At 44.1% G+C, this 24,340-nt stretch overlaps 1 protein-coding gene across 2 annotated transcripts in view; it reads left to right on the top strand.

Annotated features, from left to right (window-relative positions):
- TTC1 (tetratricopeptide repeat domain 1) overlaps positions 1 to 17,445 on the top strand; it is a 65,204-nt gene extending 47,759 nt beyond the window's left edge. The window contains exons 5-8 of one of the 2 annotated variants that reach the window (XM_079145784.1): positions 3,777 to 3,925; positions 6,752 to 6,806; positions 11,049 to 11,144; positions 16,819 to 17,445. In XM_079145784.1, coding sequence (XP_079001910.1) covers positions 3,777 to 3,925; positions 6,752 to 6,806; positions 11,049 to 11,144; positions 16,819 to 16,952 — 434 coding nt within the window. In that variant the 3' untranslated portion in view covers positions 16,953 to 17,445. The remainder of the gene's footprint in view (positions 1 to 3,776; positions 3,926 to 6,751; positions 6,807 to 11,048; positions 11,145 to 16,818) is intronic. The other variant, XM_079145785.1, reaches the window with a different exon arrangement.
- Positions 17,446 to 24,340: the final 6,895 nt, after the last annotated feature.

Here is a 24,340-nt window from a genome sequence, read left to right as displayed (position 1 = left end):
TGGTATCTAAATGAAATTATTACTACAGTAAAATCTAGCAAGCTACATATGATCTGTCTTGAGCTGAAACTAATTATGAATGTACTATTTTGTTTGAAAGAAGGTATTTAATCTATTTCCTCTATGTGAGATATTTGGATTCAAAAAGATAACAACAAGCTGTTGATCTCCAGAGCTCCTTTCTCTGAAACCAGGTAGCGGGGAAAAAAAAAATGCCTTTGTAAGCTTGACTAGCAGGTTTACCATGGGAAACAGTTAATTTCCAGCTGTATCCCTGTATGTAGGACTCTTGCCAAGAAAATGAGGGAAAGGGAGGAAAGTGTTTTCCAAATTTCCTTTTAGATTTGCGTACATTCTTATTTGTGTGCCTAGACATGGATGCATTATATTCGTGGGCAAAGTGGGTGAGTGGTTTCTGGGTTCAATTCCCTCCCTTACCTCAAATACGTATACACCCTCGTTCTCATTCATACACTTTGGCAAGAATTCAACAGCTTATTTTTAGATCTCTTTACTACATAAGGAACAGTATCTAATAATAGTCACCCTAGGGTTTTCAGTGTTGGCATAAATGAGGTTTAAGGTTATTCTCTATGTAGATTAACAAGGAAAATCACATCAGATTAATATTAGTTTTAGAGGTATAGAGTAGTAATAGGGAAAATTCCTTCTCTGCAGTACATATGTATGTACTTGGAAACTGTCTACCAGTCTCATAGCTTGTGGTATCTGACCTAACGTAAATTACGGGATTCCGTTCTACAGAAGATGCAGTATAGGTCGGTCGGAGTGTTCTTCCTGTGGGTAGCATGACATCGTGACTGGGAGTATTAGAAAAGGCTGTGGCGTACCAGAATAAGAGGAGGCTGACCAGCAGCCTGGAGAGTTGACATGTTAAGAGATTCGGGTTCTTCCTGAAAGCCTCTTGCCGACCCCGCATCCTCTCTACCTTCTGTACTCTTCTCTGTACCTGCTATCTCGACCTGACTCCTGTTTGTTCTGTCCTTCTCTCACTGCCACCAGGCTTCTGTTTTATCCATGCCGCTGAAGGCATGGCTCCTTTAAGGTCATCAGCAGTCTCATGTCACTCATTCTGGTAGTCAGTTCTCTGTCCTCACCAGTTATTACTGCATCCCAGAAGCATTTAGTACCATTCTTCATAGCATCCTGCCTTTTAAGGGAGTTTTTATCCCTAAATTCAATGACACCGCGATCTAGTCATTCTCTGTTCTTTTTGTTTTTCCTCCTGCTTCTTTTTTTCTTCATGCTTATTCTCTGCTACCTTCTCTGCTAACCTCAACATTTTGGAAACCCTTAATTTTAACCCAGGATAAGGCCTCCTTTTTTTTCTCTGTATTTTTTCCTTATTTGATCTTATTCAGTTCTGAAACTTTAGTCTATGTAAATTAACTCAATATAGCCATTCCACAGTATATGCATACTTTAAAACATCATGTACACCATAAATGTATATAATTTTGTCAATTTAAAAAATGAAATTAAAATGGTTAAAATATATGAATTATTCAACTCAAATTAGAGCAAAAAAGTAGAATTAAGGGAAACAAAAGAAATGTCAATAAAAATAAAAACAGAATTGATAAATTAAAACTGTGAAACTAACAAATATCTACCATCTGTATGCTACCTTCAGCACTGACCTCTTTGTAGTCTGTAGACCGGTATCCCATTGCAAAGCTCTTGTCTCTTCTTGGATGTCTGGTAGGCATTTCAGTTTTAAGGTGCCCATCCCCCCCCCCCCCCCCCCCATCCTTCAAGACTTTCAGTTAGTTCTTTTCCATTCTAATAAATGACTTTGCCATACATTCATTTACTTCAGCTGAAGTGTTTGTGGAATCAGCCCTGATTGTTCTCTTTCATTCCCTTCCATGAGTCCTGTGGGCTCAAATTCAAAAGCACATACTTAACCTGGCTACTTCCTTCAAGCTCCACTTGTCCACTCAGACACGCCAACACCATGCCTCATCTGGGTCACTACAGTAGCCTCCCAGCTGGTCACACTGCGTTCACTCCTGTCCCCCACTCTATAGGCGAAGCAGTCCTTGAAAAAATGTATATCAGGCTAGGTTTGGAGGTGCACACCTGAAATTCAAGCCACTCTGGAGGCTGAGGCAGTAGGATCACAAATTTGAAGCCAGCCTGAGCAACTTACTGAGATGAGACCCTGTCTCAAAAATAAATAAATTAAAAAGGACTGGGGATATGGCTCAGTGGTAAAGAGCCTCTTGGTTCAATTTCCAGTATCATCCTCCCACCCCCACCCCACCCCCTGCCCCCCAAAAAAAGTAAATTAGATTATGTCTTATGCTTACTAGAAACCCTTCCAGTGACTTCTTATCACACTTAGGAAAAAGTCCAAACTCTTCCCTGGCCCAGAAGGCCCTCCATAGTCTGGACCTTGCCTGTGTCTTCAACCTCCTCTCTCCTCCAGCCTCCACGCTGTTCACTAACATGCCAGTATTATTCTTGTTTAAGGAATCTTATTCATGTTACTCCCTCTAACTGGTACATTCCTGCTCTTCTTTCAAATGGTTGACCTTCCTCAGAAACTCCCTCTTCATATTCTCTGCCCACTCTCTGAGGTTACCTCTTCACTTGTGTCTCCATTACCTGTTTCATCCTTCATTATAGCACTGTGACTGCAAGAAATCATTCCCCTGTGTGGCTGCCTGCTCTTACTGTACAAGGACAGCATAAAACCTCACAAGAACAAGGTCTTATTTACTGTGATAGCCCCAAGTTACACTAAATTAGTCTCAAAGATTAGATACTACGTACATGTTTGCTAAGAGCATAAGTGAATGAAAGAGAAGGGTACATTTTATGAAGAGGAAAAGTTTTAGAGACAAGACATTGCTTTCTAAAGAAGAAGAAACAACTCAGAAGGGAATAGGAGAAATGCAGTATACTTAAACCAGAATAGGAAAAGGTTGTTAGGGAGTTGTTGCTACATAGAGGAAAGATTGTACACCAGTGACCTAAAGACACTAGAGAAGTAGTTTGAAAGAACAGTGAGGGTTTAGCCTGAAATAGTCAAGGCCTCGAAGAAAATAAAATGATAGTCTGCCACCAGACTGCTTTCCTTCAGCTCCCCTTTGGATCTCTTACTCATTCACTGTGTACTTAAGCTCTGTGTTCTGGCCTGTTCTGGACTATGTGAAAGACATAAGCAAATAACAGGACTTGGAGTATAGACCTAGGTTTGACAAACTAAAGCCATAAGCCAATCCAGCCTGTCACCTGGTTTGGATATAAGTGATTTCTATATTTTAAAAATATAGAAGCATACTTCTATATTTTAAAATAATTGTTAATTAAATCAAAAGAAAAATATTATTTCATATGTGAAAATTATGCAAAACTCAGATTTCTGTGTAAGTAAAGTTGTATTGGAACACAGCCACCCTTATCTGTTTACGTATTGTCTATACTTGCTTTTGTGTCACAGTAGCAGAGTTAAGTAGTTGCAACAAGAATCATCTGTTTGGCCCACAAAACCTAAAATCTGTATAACTTTGTCCTGTGCAGAATATATTTGCACACTTTAGGTATAGGCGTTGACAAAATGACTTCTTTCATTCCTTAGAGGATGACTGACAAATGAGTTTCGTATAGCCAAACACATCTAGGTCCTTTTTTCTTTTTAGCATATTAAGCAGATTTTATTTAAAGGTAATAATACAGACTTCTCCTGGGAGGGAGAAGGGGGCCAGGCCCTTTTTCCTTTGTGATAACAGTTCATTCTCTTTTTACAGCAATTCAGCTAAACCCCAGCTATATCAGGGCACTTTTGAGAAGAGCGGAGTTGTATGAGAAGACAGACAAGCTAGATGAAGCCTTGGAAGACTATAAATCTATACTGGAAAAAGATCCATCAATACATCAAGCAAGAGAAGCTTGTATGGTAAGACCTAAAATTTTAAAATACTTTTTCTTCTATTCCTTTTGTTTGGCACTCAACAAGTCCTAAATAATCCTTTCTGACATGACTATATTCCATTTCTGTGCTGATCAAAGTATGTGAGACTTAGATCTTTGAAGTGGTGGCCACATACCCATTGCAAACATGTACCATTTAATCTCTATTATAACAGTGGCATATGTAAACCGTTAATCTCTAGGGTTGACCAGAAATGCATTTCATTGTTGCACTAGGGGACTCTTGTCCACTGTATTTATACAGATTGGGACAAAGTGATTCTTGGTACTGGAAGTGATAAACTTCTGGTTTTCTGTCCAGCCTTTTCCTTATTCAGTCACCAAGATTCTATTCTGTCATGTGCCCAGGACATTTCCAGGTGAATATATCCTAAACAGACCTCCTAATCTTTCTTGTAATGGCTGTTATTCTTGTCATTGGCACTGACAATTTGTGCTTCTAAAGTTCATATTTCTTTTTATCTCAGTCATATGTTAGCTAAATGGTATCAATTTGCACCCCCCCTTTAAAAATAACTCCAGATTTGTGCTTTTATTTTTTATTACCAGCCTTTGAATTTTCTCTTATTCATAGAGCACCATATCAAATATGTGCTACAGAGTTAGATGTTTGTGTTATACCCAAGAAATAATGGATGTTCAAATAAGTTTGAGAAACACTGGCTTTGAGAAATTGAATAGTATCTTCAGTGCCAGGCTTTTCAGAGAGCCATTAGGATGAATCCTGGGCACCACTGTGCAGTAGAAATTGCAGACAGCAGGCAGGTGGTGGTGGGGTTGTGGGGGTGGGCAAGGCATGTTTTATTTAAAACAACCCACGAAATTTTTTGGATTGAAGCCACTTGCCAACTTGTGAACTTGGAGAGATTTTACTGTATAAAAATCTATGGCTGGGGTTGTGGCTTAGTGATAAAGCACTTGCCTAGCATGTGTGATGCACTGGGTACAATTCTCAGCACTGCATATAAACAGATGAATAAAATAAAGGTCCATCAACAACTTAAAAAAAAGAAAATCTAGGTGTGACTTTAAAAATTGGAAGATGTGCAAAATACATTCTACTGTCATATATAACCACTTAGAACAAATTTTAAAAATAATTTTTTTTTAAATTGGACGATGTGGACATCTGGTTCTCCCTTACCTCCCACATGTTGACACTCAGCTGCTCTCCTTTTCCACTGCTGGCCTTCCCTCTCTTCCTCCTGTGCACCTCCTCTTTCTCATTTACATTTCCTCTCTGTCCCCCTCCCCCAAGGGCATTTGAACTGCTGCACAGAATTCCCCTCTTACTTCCACAGAGCAAACCCAAGAAACGTTCAGGAATATCCATGCATTGATATCTTAGGTGATATTTTTGTTTAACATTTGAGGTAAATTCTTTGAGTAATAAATATTTATGTAAAGGTGGCTGTCAGGAGATAGACTGGTTTGGATACATAAGCAGTTTGGAACTAATTTTAATCTAACTTTCTCAGACTCATTAACAGATCTCTGGATGATGATAAGAGTGATTTAAATGTGAAATGAAAGGCATAAAGTTCTTAAAATTTAGCCAAGTTCATGGTAGCCTTTTTCTTTGTCAATTTAGTTTTAAGCCTTTAGTGACAATAAGCCTTTTATGGTAGTTGTTATATGTGGAAGGAATTTATTTTGAATTTTTTGTAAATGAGTTATTGGACCCCAGAATACTTGGGACCAATTACAGGACTAAAAGTGGACATGAAAGATTCTCATCTAGCCAGGCATGGTGGCACATGCCTGTAATCCCAGCAGCTCAGGAGGCAAGAGGATCTCAAGTTCAAGGCCAGCTTCAGCAACTTAGTGAGGCCCTAAACAACTTAGGGAGACCCTGTCTCAAAATAAAAAAGTAAAAAGAATTGGGAATGTGACTCAGTGGTAAAATGGCCCTGGGTTCAGTCCCCAGTACAAAAAAAAAAGAGAGAGAGAGAGAGAGAGAGGTTCTAATCTAGATCAGTGGTCCTCAGCTAGGCACTTTGGGTTTCAAGGGACATTTGGCAATATCCGGAGACATTCTGATTGTCATGACTTGGAGGCATCTGGTGGGTAGTGGCCAGGAATGCTGCTGAACATCCCACAAATATCAGAATGTCCCTCCATAATGAAGAATTGTTCAGTCCAAAATGTTAATAGTGCCAGGATTGAGAAACCCTGAAGTAGGTGATGATTTAAGGACATTTACGATTGATTCAAACATTTTTAACAAATTAGATTGTGATTGTATAAAGAAGGAACTTTAAGTTAGAAGATACAATCAGAAAAAAATTTTTTTTGAAAGTTGCAAGCCTGGTGATAGTACATACCTATAAATCCTAGCCATTTGGGAGGCTGAGGCAGGAGGATTACAAGTGCCAAGGTGTCCTGGGCAACTTAGCAAGACCCTATCACAACACAGCTTAATGATAAAGCAGTCCCCAGTACTGAGTGGGGGAATACAGCTGTCACCTATAATGCCAATCCCTTCACTGACTATATTCCATTAGACATCTAATGTGGTTTAGGAAGTTTTTTGCCATATATACATATATATATTCATATACACCTAATTTTTATTGCAGTCCTTTAGTCTAGGCACTCTAAGAAGGAATATAACCGTGAAACAGACCAAATTGTCTGTGTGTAACTCACCCACAAACATAAACACTTGGGTTTTTTTCCTTTATATAGTATAGGATCATATATATGTAGTTAACCTGATCTCACTTTCATATTAGGATTTTAAGTGTTTTCCAAATTCAAAATAAAGCCCTTGTTTATTTTTTTCCCTCAGAGATTACCTAAGCAAATTGAAGAACGTAATGAAAGACTAAAAGAAGAGATGTTAGGTAAGTTTGCTTCTCTTACTCTCTTTTGAATTCTTATCCATTTTTTTTGACTCCAAAAAGGCTTTCATGGTTTAGAGGGGATACCAGCATTTTCAGAAGCAAAGTTTCCATTTTGTTTTTCTTGATCCAAGAATGCAAACATAATCTAATTCCCAACATGGAATACCACCAACCTGTTTCCCATATTTCTTTCATAAAAACAGTTAAGTTTCTTCACTGAGTAATCACGCCTTTGTTGGAATACAGTCCATGATGTCAGAATAACAGCAGTGAAGAGTTCCTTTAACATTTGAGAAGGCATGAGAGGGCAGGAATTACACGTAAATAGTAAAGGGGAAAAGGGCGGAGGAGGGAGTAGGGGCAGATGGACTCATTTGACCTATTACTTGGTTACTTCTCCTATTTGTCAAAGCATTTATAGTTGGAACCAGAGAACCTCTCCTGAGCAGTTGGCCTGACTGAGAGGAGTGGGACTTCCCGAACTGAGACCTTACATTCTGTTAAGCCTACCTGATGTTTTCCTGTGTGAGACCTGTTGTATGTTCTTATATAAATATGTTCTAAATCTCTTACATGAATTATAATTAATGAATTGCTGTCACATGGGCCTAAATGAAAAATAATTTAAAACACACTGAGCCTGGACATTTATGAGTTGGCATCAGTATCCCCAGAATAAGTACAGATATCCCACAGGATCACTCTAACAGGAGAATTGATTAGAGGAAGCTGTTAACCTAGTCTATCCAGAGCCTTCTGGCCCCTCCCAGGTAGACTCAAGACCCCAGGGAGAGCTACTTCAGATTCGGGGTATTTCTGGAGCCTTCTCCATGTTTCCCCAAATAAGACTATTTACCTAATTTATGTATTTTTTTAACTTGACACGATGTTTAAACAGAAAAAAATATTTTAGAGGTACTCTTTTCAAAGGAGGAAAAGAATATTTTCTCACTTAGTCAACTTAACAACGATGCTGTATTTCAACTAGAAAAAAATGTGTTTAACTGAACTGAATCTCATGCTGAAAGAGATGACTTTTTAGCCACACCACCCTGAACGCACCGAATCTCTTCTGAAAGAGACGACTTTTTAAATGGCTATAGTGGACTTGGAATAGACATTTCTGTTAGGCATTTGTCCCTAGGTCCAGCTTTCTGAGCCAATCCAAAACCATAAAGGGACTATGCAAACTGCATTTTTTCTACCTATTGTCCATCCCAGATGGAATCAAAACTCCCACCTGTCATTGTCACTCTAAATTCTAATGAGCAGAAGTTTCCTATCCCTATGACTTAGGCTTTTACTTATATCATTACCTCTGTTTGAAATACTCAGATTGGGCTAGGGCTGTAGTTCAGTGATAGAACACTGCTTGCCTGGCATGTGTGAAGCCCTGGGTTCAATCCCCAGTTCTGCAAACAAAACAAATATTCAAATTTAATTCAGTACTCAGTTTCTTCTATAATGAAGACTTAAGCAACATAACTTGGTTGATAATACGTTGTTACTCATCAATAGTTTGAATGACTAGACTCCCTTGTTAGTAAGGATTGTGGATAAAATGTTGCTTCCACTTGTTAACCCACCATAGGTAACCTGGAAGACAGAAATCACTCTCATTTGTGGAATTTCAACCTACAGAATCTTTTTGGTGTTCTTTCTACTTGTGATAGAAGAGATGACTGATTCATGTGCTGTGAAATCCCTGGAGGTTAGACAGTCTGAGCACAAATTAATATCACTTGCTTAGACATTCTGAGCAAGGCCAGGCTCAGTGGTGCTTACATGCAATCCCAGCTGCTGTGGAGGCTGAGGCAGGAGGATCCCAAGTTCAAAGCTGTGCTGGGCAATTGAGCAAGACCCTGTCTCAAAATAAAAAAAGCGGGGGCGGGAATGTGGTTCAATGGTAGAGTGCCCCTGGGTTCAAAAAAGGAAGGGAGGGAGGGAGGGAGGAAAGCTTATGTGAAAGTACAATATAGAAAAAAAGGTGGTATTTTATTTGCATGAACATATAAATTCAAATGTACAGTAGTCCTCCCTTATCTAAGGTTTTGCTCTCCTCAGTTTTTGTTTCCCAGGTCTAAAAATATTAATTGGTAATTTCAGAAATAGAGACTATTTTCATATAACCTTTATTACAGTACATTATTAGGACTGTTTTATGCTATTAATTTCTTTGCATAATCTGTAAGTTAAACTTTATCACAGGTATATACATATAAGTAAAAACATAGTTTATGTAGGACTATATAATATCTGAGGTTTCAGGCATCCACTGGGGGTCTTGAAAGGTATCCCCTGCAGATAAGAGGGGATACTTTGTAGCCTTTACAATTAGGTGAGTTTGAAAAGCAAAAAGATTTGAAGATTTGAAGTCAGAGGGTTTGGGATGACAGGCACAACCTTTTAAAGTATCTATATCTAATTTATTTGTTAATTTTACAATGTGAAAAATGTTGCTCACTCACATGGATATATAAATAGTAAACACTGTCAAATGTAAGCGATCAGATACTTCAGCTGATCAGATCAGTTCAGCTGTAGACACAGAAGCTGAGCTGCTGGCGCTGCTGCTGTACATTGGAGAGTGTCCTCAGCACACCTGGGTAACCCGGAGGGGGAGCCCCTCGGGGCCATTTCCACACACAGGACTGGCAGCAGGAGCCATGCTTGTTGGCAGCTGCACTGGCAGTGTAGGTGGCGTGCTTGGAGACCAGGCGATGAAGCCAGCACAGGTCTCTGGGTACGTGGGGCAGAGACACTGCCATCGTCATGTGCAGATTTTGTCCTTACGCTGACCTAACCAAGAAATCTCTTAAGCAAGTAGAACTGTGAAGAATTTATATGTATGTGTTCGTGGTTCTTGATTTCCTGTATCCTGAGTTTATACAGATAGAACATCAAGGGCTGAGGTTGTGGCTCAGTGGTAGAGAGCTTGCCTGGCATGTGTGAAGCACTGGGTTCCATCCTGTCCTCCACATAAAAATGAATAAATAAAATAAACGTATTAAGTCCATCTACAACTAAGAAAATAAAAAATAAATAAAAAGATAGAAGGTAAATCATCTGCCTTCTCTCAAAAGTCACATAGGCTACATGGGCTTACTTTTTACATAGTGTAAGAAGGAAGCTCTGCTAAGGTAATTATCCATCTAATCACTAGAAATAGGTGTTACAATTAGGTAGGTAGGTAGGTAGATCAATCAGACTTCTCACCAAGATTCCAGTCACTAAATACAAAAGCAGGTTATCTTTTGAAGCTGGTTCCCAGAATGTACCCAGATCATTATCACCCGAGTGGTCAAAAATGCACGATTTTGTCAGGTGCAGAGGACACACCTGTAATTCCAGCTACTTGGAAGCCTGAGGCAGAAAAATCAAAAGTTTGAGGCAGCCTCGACAAATTAGCAAGACCCTGTCTCAAAATAAAAAAGACGTGCTGACGATATAGCCTACCTTGTAGGGTGCTTGCCTAGCACGTGGAAGGACTGGGGTTCGAATCCCCAGCACATGGGGTGGAAAAACATCCAAAAAAAAAAGAGTCAAAATTAAAAAGACCGGCATGTGGCTCAGTGGTAGAGGGCCTCTGGGTTCAATCCCCAGTATCTTTTAGAGACAAAAAGAATAATGATAAGCACAATTTGGGGCCTGCCATAGACCTACTGAATCAGAAATCGGGGATGGGGCCTAGCAGTCTGCTTTGGCACCCTTCACGGGTTCTAATGTACACTCAGTTTAGTGACCCCTGTTTAAGGGTGTAACTGATGAGTAAGAGGGGATGCTGTGGAGGCAGCTCCTGTGAGGGATAAAAGGCCGGAGTAGGCCGTGGTCACAGCAGTGACAAGGCCAGGAGGCCACCTAGCTCAGCTCAGAGACACCCCCTGAGTAGAAGCAGGTTAGTCACTGCGTTTTATCTTCCCTTCTTTGTGGTACAACTGCAGAAGAGGAAAACCAGAACGCATACGTTTTAGAGAGGGTGTGTTCTTCTGGTTGTCTGGACTTCACATCTCAGACGACTTTCTCTGCAGGCCATTGCCTGCCAGGTCTCAGTTTTGGTGTATATTTGGACCAGTCACCACTGAAGGAAAAGAGCCAAGTCAGTGAAGGTCATTGCCATTTGCTAAGTGTGTAGAGGGTGCTAAGCTTCCCTTGATATAGGGCCTGACATAGTGATCTGTCCCAACAGCATGGACAACCTGTGTTCAGCCAATTCATGATACTGCCCTTTCTTCCTTAACTAAGGGCCACTAGGTACCTGTCCCCGCCTTGAAGACCTAGAGCAGCTACGTGAAACTCATTTATCCCCTCCAAGACACAAAGGCGAGGAGGACATTGCTGGTAATCCCACTGTCCTTTCATTAGCACATGTCACTGCTTCCCAGCCCTGTCTAAGCTGGCATACATGTGGGCCTTGTTCATGATCCAGCCCATGTTTTCCCTCATGCCGTGACCTCCTTCCACCTTCTTGGATCATATTTCTGGTCTCCTGATTGCTGAAGTCGCCCAGTTGTTTGGTCTAGCAAACTAATGAGGGCATATTACAAACTGAATTAAGAATACCCTCTTGAGGCTGGGTGTGACGCATGGCTATAATCCCAACAGCTTGGGAAACTGAGGCAGGAGGATTGGGAATTCAAAGCCAGCCTCAGCAAAAGGGAGGTGCTAGGCCACTCAGTGAGACCCTGTCTGTAAATAAAATACAAAATAGGGCTGGAGATGTGGCTCAGCAGTTGAGTGCCCCTGAGTTCAATCCCCAGTACCAAAAAAAAAAAAAAATACCCTCTTGAGCTGGGATGTGGCTCAGTGGTAGAGCTCCTGTCTACCACTGGGCTCAGTCCCCAGCACTGGAGGAAAAAAATATTGTCTTGTACGAGTGCCACATTTGAGAAATACGTGTAGAGATTGAAATAACGTGTTCATTGTCATTGCAAGAATACAAGACCTTCTGGGTGTGCCAGTGCTTTATCTACCTCTCCTCGAGTAGTAGAAGGCCCTAGAATCAGCTCCCTTTCTGAGGATCACAAGACAAACTGAAGTGTTACTGTCTCTCTTGAAGCTGCTGAAACCATGCCTGTGAGGATGGAAGTCCAGGCTTTTTTCCCTTTCTGTTTCTCCACGTGGGGCTCAGCCTCGTGTTCTTCATTATGGACTATATATACACTTGAAGTATTTTGCACTGTGGCCACATGAATCTCTCCCAGTTTCTCATGGTTGCTGTCCTTGTTCCCCCAATAGGAAGATTTTCAGTGCCCTGTTTTTTGTTTTTTTTTTTTCCCCTAGTTGCTGGTAGGTTTCTCTTCTCAAAAGAGAAGCTCCTGCTTCTTTGACAGTTCTTGGAAAGGCTTATGTCAGCCTCCACTTACACCCTAGAGCTAAGCTAATAAAAGAATTCGAATTGGGTGGGAGTTCTATCTTTGTGCTGTGTTCTCTTGATTTGCCTTTGGCTCTCAGGAAAGCAGGAGTTAGCTGCATGACATGGTTTCCTGCCTTATAAAAGGAAGTGCAGTGTTAGCATTCATTTGAATGCAGGTATGTTCTTTAAAAAGGAGAAAGTTGCACAGGAACTGTCCCATTGTCCCCAAACCCAATCGTCTTAAGGAGATGGAAGCAGTTGGGCAAACTGCCTCGTGCACAGTCACTGTCTCCATTAAGAAATGACACACCATGAATCAGTTGTAGTGTAATGGTGTTTGGAGGCAGAGAAATTAGTACTAATCAGAACCAGATCCAGTGGCAAGCTTTGCTCTCGGTCCTAAACAGTCTTCTGAGCACAAATAGTTATGGACCCTTCGCTCTGCCGTGAGCTGTGGTCTGCTAGGGATGACCCTAATAGGCACGTGCTGACGTGGTGAGTCTGGGTAAATGTGCCAGATCTGCTACAAGTAGAAACAAAGACACCCACTCATGGTTGTCCAGAGGGGAGGCACAGAATTCGACAGCCCGTGAGAATCATGCAGATAGGCTGCTTTGGTAAATGACCCTATTTGGGGTACCTGGAAACTGCTGTTGTCTCTGAGCACTTGCCTTCTCTGAACTGCAGGCAGGAAATTTTGTGCATCACTGTGAGCGAGGACTCCATGATACCTGCTGCTTCCTCCCTTCGTCATGGCGATCCACGAGTTTTTCAGACATCAACACTTTGTCAATCCTACTATATAGTTTTGTCCTGTCCTTTTATGTTCCCCTTGGCCGTACTCTGGTTTCAGAACCTTGCCAGCCAGCGTGGTAGAAATGTTTGTTTCTGTGCATAAATGCCTTCTTTTCCGTGATGCTTCCCTAACTTCGTGACAGCTAGAACCACCCCACGCTCCCCGCTTCTGGCCCATTCTGTCACCTCAGAATTATTAACTTGGAAAGCTCAGTTTTCAAGCCATCATGGCCTCCTTGGTGTGAGAACAATAGGCACTCGGCCTGGCTCGGGAGAGCCCTGCAGGTCGGGCTTCCCTCCCACCTGCCCTTTGGCACCTGGTTCCGTCCAAACTCTTACACAAGGTTCCTGTGTCTCCTCCTTTCCCTACCTAAGCCGGAAGGCGTCTTCTTATCAACTCGCTTAGCACTTAGTAGTTGAACCGTGGATGAACTCACTTTACGTGTGTGCCTGAGTCTTGTCCCCATCAAACTAAACTCAGGGGTGAGTTGGCCAGGGCAGGCATCTTTGCATCCCCACCACACGTGGCACAGAGCCACACACAGACTTGGTTATCGGTGGGTGGATTAGACCAAGTCAGGTGATCTCGGGTCTTCTCTCCTGTGGACACTGTTTCCCCATGTGTCTCGTACGTGGCTCTGTCGGCCAGGCGCTTCGTATACCTTGTCTCATTAAGCGAGCAGAGCTTCCTATTTCATGTGCTGTTCTGGGGGTGAGAGTTGGTGAAGCTGCTGTGGAAAGTATAAAGGCAGCAATTCTGGACTAGAAGGCAAAAGAGTGAGACCGCGTGTGTTAGGTTTCATCCTCTGAAAACCAGAAGCCAGTCAGTTAGAATTCCAGACCAGGGCCTTGCTGGCCACACACCGGTGAGGGGAGACAGGCTCCAATGGGAGGCGCTGGGGGAGCTGCCAGGCCCCCCGCAGGAGGAAGGGCAGAGTCTCCACTGCACTTCCAGCAAAGCCATCAGGGAAGGCATTGTGCCCAACAGAGGAGTCCCTGGTCCTCCCTACGATGCCTGGGCAGCCTATGGGAGGCCACCTTGCATGCGGTGCTGATGGATTGGGGAGTGTAGCCGCTGTGTCCCCTGCATTTGGAGACCGTGTTTCCATGATTGCAAGGCCATAGCGCCAGCCACACTGAAAGTTGCAAGGTTCCTTGTGCAGACAGGTCCTTCAGCCAGCTGGGCAGAGTGAGGAACTAGGAAGGAGGATCTTCCCTTCACCTGCTCTGAACACTTGTGCTCTTGGCTAGGAACGTCTTCACATACTCCAAGAAGACGCTTCCTTCGGTGCAGGCCAGCCTAAGCTAAGCCGTTGATGCCAGAGGACGCTGCGGTGGCACCAGCAGATCCCTCATCCTGGATTGGTCACCAGCCTTCAGGGCATGTGGCTCATGGCCTCTCCTGAAGGGCTCCCTCACTTTGCAGCAGGCTGTGTGGGTGCCTCCTCTGGGCGCCCCCAGGTTTTCGTCCGTCTCCCCACTGCACTTGGCGCATCTCGAAAGCCAGCAGTTACTTTTATTCTTTAGGTACCTCTGCCCCACGTAGTAGGTGCCGAGTGAAGGTGCCGAGTGAGACGGCGTGGGGTTTAAGTCATTGTTCTGGAATGGGAGATGGGCTTGCAGTGGCCCCTCCATCGGGGGCATGGCCCATGGCCCAGACAGTCCAAGGTGGGCTTCGAACAGCCTTCTCCAAGATGGAGCCTCCCCTCCTTGGAAGTGTGTTGTGAATGACTTTTGAGACTTATTCTCGCATCATTCATTCCATGTCATAAAGAGCCAAGTGTGGTTGTTCCAGTGGAGGCATTTTACTGTTGTTGGGTTTTTGTTTTGTGTTTTGTGGCACTGGGGACTGAACCCAGGGCCTCACACATGCCAGGCAAATGCTCAAACTGAGTTATATCCCAGCTTTCAGACAGGGTCTCACCACATTGCCCATGCTGGCCTCAAACATTTGATCCTCCTGCCTCAGCCTCCCGAGTAGCTGGAAATAAAAATGTGTGCCATCACACCCAGGTTACTAGATTTCTCTAAATGGTTTTGGGGTGGATATTTTTTTTTTTTTTTTTTCCTAACTAGGCCCACGGGTGCCTACCAAAGAGCCACATCCCTAGCCTCTTGCCAAGTTGCTTAGAGCCTCACTAAGTTGCTGAGGCTGGCTTTGAACTTGCAATCCTCCTGCTTCAGCCTCCTAAACCGCCAGGATTACCATGTGTGCCACCATGCCTGGCCAGACTGGCAAGTTCTGGGGCTGCGTTGCTAACAGGTTTCCCTCAGGATCTTTGTTGTTTGCCCATCCACTGAGGCTGTGCTCCTGGCCTCTGCCGCTACTGTCTGCAGACCACCCCAGGCTTTTCCTTGGGATTCTTCTAAACACCAGCACTGAGCATGTGCCACAGGGTTAAGTTTGGGAAGCCTGCTTAAAAATGGTCACCCTGGCCTCCAGGAGTTTTCTCCAGGATTGGACTGATCTCTGAACTTGGTGAGCGAGCTTCTGTGAACTAGGTCCTAAGACTGAGAGCAGAAATTCTCACCATGAGTTACTAGAAGACCTTTCAAATTTAAAGACCAGAAATGAGATTTATTTCAGTGGAGCCTGTATGCACAAGGCTCTGGGTTCAACCCCCAGTGTGGGGGGAAAAACGTGAAAATAAATAAAATGTAAAGGTTATGCATCCTTAAATTCCTTTCCTGGGCTTTAATCTAAGGTGGAAGTGGGTGCAAAGACTGACAAAAGCTGCTAACAGGAGAGTGGGGCGGAACCTGTACCTCTGAAGGGCAGGGCATCTCTTTCCATCTGCCTCCATCCTAACCACCTTCAAAAGCAGATCTGCAAGGAAATTCACAGCAGCTCAGGAAGAGTTGTAACTTTTTTTTTTTTTTTTTTTTTTTTTCGGTGCTGGGGATTGAACCCAGGGTCTTGTGCTTGCGAGGCGAGCACTCTACCAACTGAGCTATCTCTCCAGCCCTTGTAACTTTTTATTCACCATCCCAGCCAAGATTTTCTAAGAACACTCCTAGTTTTAAATATCTCATCCCACTGCTCCACAAATCCCTACAAATCTCTTCAGTGTCCTGAAAATTCTGATTTCTGACATACAGGCAACATAGGCCCCCCCCCCCTTTTTTTCTTCTTCTATTCTTTTTTTTTTTTTTTTTTTTTGGGTGCTGGGGATTGAACCCAGGGCCTTGTGCTTGCGAGGCAGGCACTCTACCAACTGAGCTATACCCCCAGCCCCTCGTGGTCCTTTTTTTATATCATTAAAAAAAAAGCATAGGAATCATTTGTTGAATCATGGGTCTCAGTTTTGGTTTCATGACACAAGATCACCCAGGTGGGAAGAGGACATGGAGCATTGTGCAGATGAACAAGATCTCGCAGAGGCTACAGATAGACTTAGAAAGCGGGGCTTTGAGCTCCAATGCAGGCTCAGTGAAATGTGCCGAGCTGAACGGAATGTAGGGGCTGCCGCCACTCGGAGAGGACACCTGCGGGGGCGTCTCTGGCCTCAGTGCCAAGCAAGCGAGGCTCGGGGTGCTTTCACCCCCTGGGAGCAGCAGCTGATTTCCCAGCATGCATCCTGGAAGCCTGTGTCCTTTGGAAGTCCTGGCCAGCATGACATGAAGCTCTGATCTCCCAGGAGGAAACCAGCGGGACTCCCTCAGCTCAGATGTGTGCCATAACCCTCGGAGTAGAACTGTCCTAGAGGTTTTCATGTTATTTAAAAGCAGGCATTTCTTTAACTGCTTAGGGATACTATTTATTTATATTTTGTAATCGGACAGGACAGGAAGGCAAGGTCAGTTGATATCTTCCCACTTCTCTTGGTTCCTGTATTTATTTGAGTTTTTGCTTTTACATTGCAGGTAAACTAAAAGATCTCGGGAACTTGGTTCTCCGACCCTTTGGGCTCTCCACAGAAAATTTCCAGATCAAACAAGATTCCTCTACTGGCTCCTACTCCATCAATTTTGTTCAGAATCCAAATAATAATAGATAACAAAGATAACAATAGCTTTGAACCCTGACTTGGAAATTGTGTGCTGCTTGCTGTTTGCAAGGGGCAAGGCCCTGCCAATGTTTAAATTTCAAAAGCATCTTAATCCAAGCTAATCTAAAAGGCTACCCAGTAGAGCCTAGTGTCACCTTTACACTCCTGTTTTATGGTCAGAGTGGAAGGTACTTCTAATGCAATGAGCCTCATTTGATTTCCATTTTAAGATGGTGTCTGTGCAGCTGTTGGCCCTGGTTCTCGCTGTCCTTTGTCCAGGAGGAAGTCTGCCTGGCAAGGCTGACTTCCCTGAGCCACACAAACCCACTAGCCTAGCAGACCTATGGTCTGGGAAACTGCCTGGATGTGATTGACAGCCCCCTGCTCCCCAGGATCCCTGAAGTCTGCAGCCCCTCCCTGATCGCGCAGCTCTTTGCTGCTGTGCAGGGTCTCCAGAATTTCCTGGTTTCCTCTGTGGTAATAAAAGCTTTCTTTGATGGTCTGGGCTGGATTGTGAATTTGTCCCCTTCTCAACAGCTAAAGCCAAGTGGCTTTGGGTGGTAGTGTTGGTTTCAGGCAGGATGCTGATTCCAAATTTCACAAATCTGCCTGAAATTTGCTTCTTTGTGGGGTGGGGCACCGTACTGGGAATTGAACTCAGACACTCGACCACTGAACCACATCCTCAGCCCTTTTTTGTATTTTATTTAGAGACAGGGTCTCACTGAGTTACTTAGCGCCTCGCTTTTGCTGAGGCTAACTTTGAACTTGCGATCCTCCTGTCTCAGCCTCCTGAGCCGCTGGGGTTACAGGTGTGTGCCACCACACCTGGCAGCCTGAAGTTTTAGTTGTAGTTTAGATGACCATTCTATGTACTAGAATTCAGAAATTCCACCTCAGGAACTGTCTTGGGCCCCTCCAGGTTTGTGCAGATGATTATGAAATCAGTGGTTTTGACCAAGCCTTAATTGTAATTTCAATTTAAAGTAGCTTCGTTCAGGAATGGTGTGTGCAGATCCCAGAACAAAACCATATTCTTTCAGACATGTGAAGCCAAAGGTTTTCAGGAGAGATGATTTTCCTAGTCATCTGTTGGTGCTGGGTAAAAGTTTTCACTTGTTCTTGTTTGAGTGCACAGGCAGTGATATGCAGGTCCACTTGGGGAATCTGTAAGTGGCATGCAGCAAGGACTCTGTGGTCCCAGCTGTTGGTGGACAGGGCAGGAGATGAGGTCGTACTCACTCTGATTTGCCACACCTGTCTCCCATACCGAAAGGGCATTCCTGGTGGCATTTACCAGGGGAAGGGGACAGGGAAAGTCTGGTTAATTTTGTTTTGCTATCTTTATGTAAATATGGCATCCAGTTTTCTCAAGAAGGTATGTGTGAAGTCGCACAAGTCATACAGAAACCTGGGCTGAAAGCTCGGTGTCATTCGGTGCGTCCTGTGTGGCCATTCTCAGGCTAGAGCAATGCTTCTCACACTTTTTAACCTTAGGACTCCTTCACACTCTTGAAACTCTGAAGGGCTAAGGTCTAGCTCAGTGGTAGAGGGTGTTTCTAGCATGCACTAGGTCAACCCCCAGGACAGCAAAAGAAAGGAAAACAAACAGCACTTCCCATCTGTGGGTTCTATCTATAGATATGTGTTCTGAATTCTACAATCACAAATTAAAATGATTTAAAGATATTTAATTTCTCTAAAAATAACAATCCGTGTTAAAGTGAAAAATATTAAAAATATCTTTCAAAACATGTTTTAGTAAGAAGTGATGACCTCCTGCATTGGTGCGAGCCTCTTGCCTGGTGGCTGCTTCTGTGCTCAGTGTGTCAAGCTATCACTTGTCACATCTGGAAGTCTACCTCGTGTCAGGACAGAATGGCAGTGAAGACAGCACGAAACCCCCTAACACTGCCAAGACATTTTGACCTCATGGGCATGGAGAGCATCTCGGGAATGCCCGGGAAACTTGGGCTGCATTTTAAGAACTGCTTTGGAGCGGGATGGTGGAGACTCGTCAAGGACCATCCCTGCTCCAGGAACAGGAAGTGGATTGTTTGCTTAAGAGATGCCAGAGCCTCCATTGCCTGAGGGTGTGCAGGCTTTGCTCTCAGGCCTGCTCCCTCCACCACCACGCTGAAGTCCTAACCCAGTGCCTGCGAAGCCAGCCTTGCAGGCTTCCAGGGAGTGGGCCGGGCAGTGCCTGTGGAGAGAAAAGGGAGCTCGGGACGTGAGTTTGCTCAAGCCCAAGCGGTCTTTGTCTAGCACTATTACTTCCCTGCTTCCAAACCTAGAAGAAAAGAGAAAATGCTTGACCATAAAAAAGCTGTGAAAGGGTACAGAAGTAGGACGTGTCAGGGGGAAGGTGCCTGTTTGCCTGATTTTATCATTCTGATGCCCAACCAAAACAGATGGAACCCTTTCCTTCTTTGGAGCTGGGGGTTGAACCCCGGGCCTCTCGCATGCTAAGCATATGCTCTATCACAGAGCTACACCCCCAGCCTCCGGAGTTTACTTCTAAGGTAATCACACTGCGACATGGTATATATTCTTAACCAGACAGTGTTGTAATAAACCAAATTTTGGATCCTTTTAGAATTGCTTTGAGGACTCTATAAAACATTCTTTAAAATACTGTGACCTGTTGTTTCCCTGCCTGCTGCCATGCTAAGGAGACAGTGAGTTCCTAGAAGGGAATGGTCATACTCGGCTCCAGCACCTACCATTCTACCAGAGGCTTAGTCAATTGAAACTGGAACGAGACGTGGTCTCAGTGCAAGCAACCGTCACTATGCTGAGTTCTTTGGATTCTGCGCACTTTAGTGCTTGTTCTTTAAAATGCCTTGTTTGCACTGGGCGCAGTGGCACACACCTACAATCCCAGCAACTGGGAAGGCTGAGGCATGAAGATCTCAAGTTCAAGCCCAGCCTCAGTGGTAATGCACCCCGGGGTTTGATTCCCAGAACAAACAAACAAAAAAATCCCAGTCTCTTTTCTGTAACATGTCACATGTGCTTCCCTTCCATCACAAGCACAGCTGGCTTGATTGGTTGTGTCTGTTGTTTCTAGCTCTTTGCTCCTTATCCCACTCTCCCTACAATGCCACATCATTTCACTTTACAGGTAACTCTGCTTTTAAGTGAACCTATTCAGATGCAGAGGCTGGGGAGTGGCTGAGCCTCCTTGGCTAATGACCTTAGCTACATCACAGCATTGGGCCTGTATCTGAGATTCTGCAAAACACAAATTTCACACGCTGACCCTGCCGAGTTGCTCAGATAGTCAATAAGCACAAAGCTAAGTGGCCCTTACTACATTTGGTATCAGTGAAGTGGGGGACTGCTTCAGGAAATGTTGCCTGGCTTGGTGGTGGTTTCTGCTGCTCCTGGGTCTCAGCTGGCCTCCAAAACCATGGGTGAGCAGCATGTCACACACTTGCAAGCTGGAATATGGGGTGATTTGAAGACGACCAGACAGGCTTTTTAGAGCATCTTACTGTCTGAATAGACAGTGGCATGGAAAGCTGACAATAGGTATTGAATGTAAACCCGATGGAAAGATATTTTTGTGGTTGTCTGGTCCTAAGAGCTACTCAGGCCTGCAAATCTTGTCCCTGCAACCAGCTTAGCAGGACTCGGAATGTTAAAGGGGAAGACCATGATAGGAGGCTGCTGAGGCAGCTGCGCAAGTCAGTGGTGACTTTAACTTCCTTCAGAAAGATAAGAGGAAGAGTCCAATAACCCTGAGGCCAGACTGCAGTCTGAGACCCCACACAGAAAGAGAAAAGTCAGTGACCAGCCCTTTCCATTTCTTGTTAACTGGGCTTTCTCTTAAACCTGCCCTTGAAGCTGCTGGAGCTCAGAGGAGCTGTCCCAATTCAGATGCGGCCCTGAGTCTGCAGCCTGGTGGCACCGCCAGCCAGATTCCCGCCTCCTCTCTTCCCTCCCGTATTAAGGCTGTGAACTCAACACTTGATATACACCCTCAGGACCCTCGGAGGATCTGAAGTCATTGCAGTTGGTGTCTGCAATCCTTTTCAGCCGCTGTGCTCAGCCTGACAAGCTTAATCCTTCCACCACTTGGCTTTCCTTGAAAAGGGAAGTTTGTGCACAGTCCAGCAGAAGTGGCCAGAAGCTCTGTCCTTAGTGGACTGTACAGTTGCAAGGTACCCAGGGAAAGGAGGCGAGCGCTTCCCCTCACTTCCTTCCGTTGGGTGTAGAGCTGGTGTGAGCCCACACCACAATGGGTCTGTTAACGCTCCTGATAATAAAAGATGGATTACCTGGGATCAGCCAGCCCAAGAGGCAGGGCCAAACTAAGCCTAGTGCAGCTGAAAAGCAGCTTAAAAACTTCAAGGGGCAAAGGAACTAGAGAGAAAGCTATCATATGACAACTAGTGAGAACATCCCATATTTTTATATTTCAAAGCAGCAAAAATTTCAATCTTCAACTCAGAAGGCAGGCAGGAGGACTGCAAGTTTAGCAAGAATCTGCTTCCAAAAGGGCTGGGGGTGTAGCTCAGTGGGCGAGTGCCCCTGGGTTCAATCCCCAGTGCCACAACAAAAATTCAGTCTTCTTAGCCACACGTTGGTAATTGTCAAAGCTCGGGAACACAGGGTTTTTTAAAATACAGTCAGAGATTTTCTGTAATTAAAAAATAAAATGTTCCATTTTCCAACCCCCTGAAATCTGTAAGCTGGGAGTAAGATCCATCATACAAGGTTATACCAGCCAGACGAGGCTTCCTCTCTTTTTCCTTTCACTCTTGGGGAAATAAGCAGCTCACATTTCCCCTTTATGGGACAGCAGGACCCGCTGCCTCACAACCATGGCGGCCCACAGGAACTCATTTGTGGTGGTGACTCAACATCAGCTAGTCTTCATTCCTATTAGTCCCGGCTGCTCGTTCTCACTAAAGAATATGACCTGACAAAATCGGAACTGTCACCAGGCACTGGGGCTTAGTGACCTGTCAATATGAAGGATGCAAAGGGAACATGTCTCTTTGGGTTCCAAATGTGAAGAGCTGGATCTGAAGATACTAGACCCTTTTTGTTCCTCTGTGGGGTGAAGTACCAGAGTGATATGCACACCAGACACCCACCTGGTCACACAGCAGCTGCCACAAGTCACCCCAGCACACAAGCATGCAGCTTCCAGTCAGTCAGAAATCCCAAGCCAGAAACTGTTCAAAGGAGCTACAGGAGCCCTCAGGGAGGGTGCAGGGCAAGGCAAGGAAAGCAGTGAACATTGGAGGTTGGAGGTGTGGGAGGCCATTTTGTGGCACATAAGCTGTTTTGTAGGGGTGGTTTGACTGCCCCAAAATATGCCATTTGCAGCTTTGCCTCATGAACTTAATTGGAAGAAAAGGTCTGACAGTTTCCTTGGGCAGTGGGGACACTTCAGTTGGCTTCTACCCTGGTGAAGTTGGCAGCAGAGAAGACAGAGTCCCTCCAAACTTTTCAGCCCGCCTTGTTTCTGCAGGTCTAACGTTCAAGCATGTGAAGAGTCACGCCCACCGCCGTCTAACTGAAGGCCCACATATGCCTTTTTCTGGGGCAATAACATGTCAGATGTCCCTTTTTCCTGGTGGCACTTCACTCTGATGTTAATGTACCTTACTTGGAAGATTTGAGCTGTCTACTCAGGATCTAGGAGTTAAGTACTGAGCTTAGAACCCAGAAACAAAGGCTCATGGCTATTTCAAATAATGACAAAATTCCCTGATGTCTCCCCAGCATCTTGAGCCTTGGCTGAATAGGAACTGAAGAGCTTGCTTGGTGAGACTGAATTTCCACATCCAGTTTTGGCCAGTGAGGTCATGTGACTTTGGGACCAAGGAGGTCACTGATAGAAGAACCACCCCTCCTTTGCCTTAGAAAATTGCTTTTACAAACTTGCCTCACAAGGAAATGAAGGGCTAATCCTAGAAGTACTCTCAACTCTTAATGACCTAGCCACTGACCTGGCCAGTTCTTCCTCCGGCACAGCGTCCCAGAATCAGACTCTCTTTCACACCTGATTCATTACCTTCTGGATACCAAAGCAAAGGAGGAGTTATTAAGGCCCTGAACTGTCACTCTGAATAGGCAGAGAAATGGCAGAACACTCATCACGAGATAAACATACGCTTAACACACACTTAAATGGAACAGGAAAAGATGAGGTAGTGGGTTTAAATACAAGAAAACAGCTTAGTTTTATCTCAAATATTTGCATGCTGAGGAACTTGTGTGGCCCGCGTGATTCCAAGATATGGCTCAGAAGTTACACTTCTTTATCTGAAGACCAACATCAATACTTCAGGTTGTGCCATGTTTCTCCCCACTTGTCCCTGTACCGTGTAGGAGCTGTCTGTACGTCCACACATGTACCCATGTCAGGGATGGTCTCAGGCAGGCCTTCCCAGGTAAGCAGCACCTGGTTGGTTTACTTTCCCTGGTTGTCTCCAGTTCCATTTTTTAGTGAGAAACTTGAGAAAAAGGGTATTAGCAGAGCCAGATTCCAGTGGCCTCCTTTTTAAACTCATTTAGATAAACTGAAATGGGAGAATGTTTGAGAGGCAAGTCTGCAATGTGTACTCTGGAATAAAAGCCTTCTAAAGGATTGTTTTACAGAAATGGAAAAGGATGGGCAGGGCACACTGACTAAGATTCTGGGTCAGTCCTGAAAAAATATCACTTGTCTGGTAGATTTGAAAAGGCTGCTTCTTCCCTGGCAACCAAGTGTTTCAAGTTCTCAGGTCAAATGCTTGACCTCCTGCCAGATATGGTGAGCTTTCAAAGAAGCAACCCTTTATCATGGGGGTGGGGCACCTTAATGTCATGACAAAACCAAACCTATCAGTAGCTGTTTAATTACATCCAACTCAGAAGGATATGTTGTTTCCATCAGAAAATTAGTTAAGTTGTACACAGGGTCCTAATTAAACTATCCCCTTCCTTATCCTTTGTCATATAGAGCTCCATGAAGTCTCCTAGTGATCAGAAACCTTAAGCTGTTCTTAAGAAATTGCTACTCTACATGCTGGGCACTGTGGTGCATGCCTGTGCTCCCAGTGGCTTGGAGACTGAGGCAGGGGGATCAAAAGTTCAAGGCCAGCCTCGGCAACTTAACGAGTCCCTCAGCAATTCAGTGAGGCCTGTCTCAAAACAAAAAGGTCTGGGAAGGTAGTCAGTGGTAAAGCACCCCTGGGTTCAATCCCCAGGTACCAAAAAAAAAAAAAAAAAAAAAGGAACAAGAAGAAAAGAAATATTGCTAACTAGCTTCCTGAAGTACAAAGAGTGGTTGAATTTCAGTGTTAAAAATGATAATCCAAACAACATGTATCCCATTTGTTTACAATAAAAAAAATGATAATCCTTTAAAACTAATTCTTTAAAAAAAAAACCCTACA

Source organism: Sciurus vulgaris (genome assembly GCF_902686455.1).
Source record: "Sciurus vulgaris genome assembly, chromosome: 6".
In the NCBI taxonomy this organism is placed as follows: Eukaryota; Metazoa; Chordata; class Mammalia; order Rodentia; family Sciuridae; genus Sciurus; species Sciurus vulgaris.
This window is presented reverse-complemented; position numbering and strand designations above follow the sequence as displayed.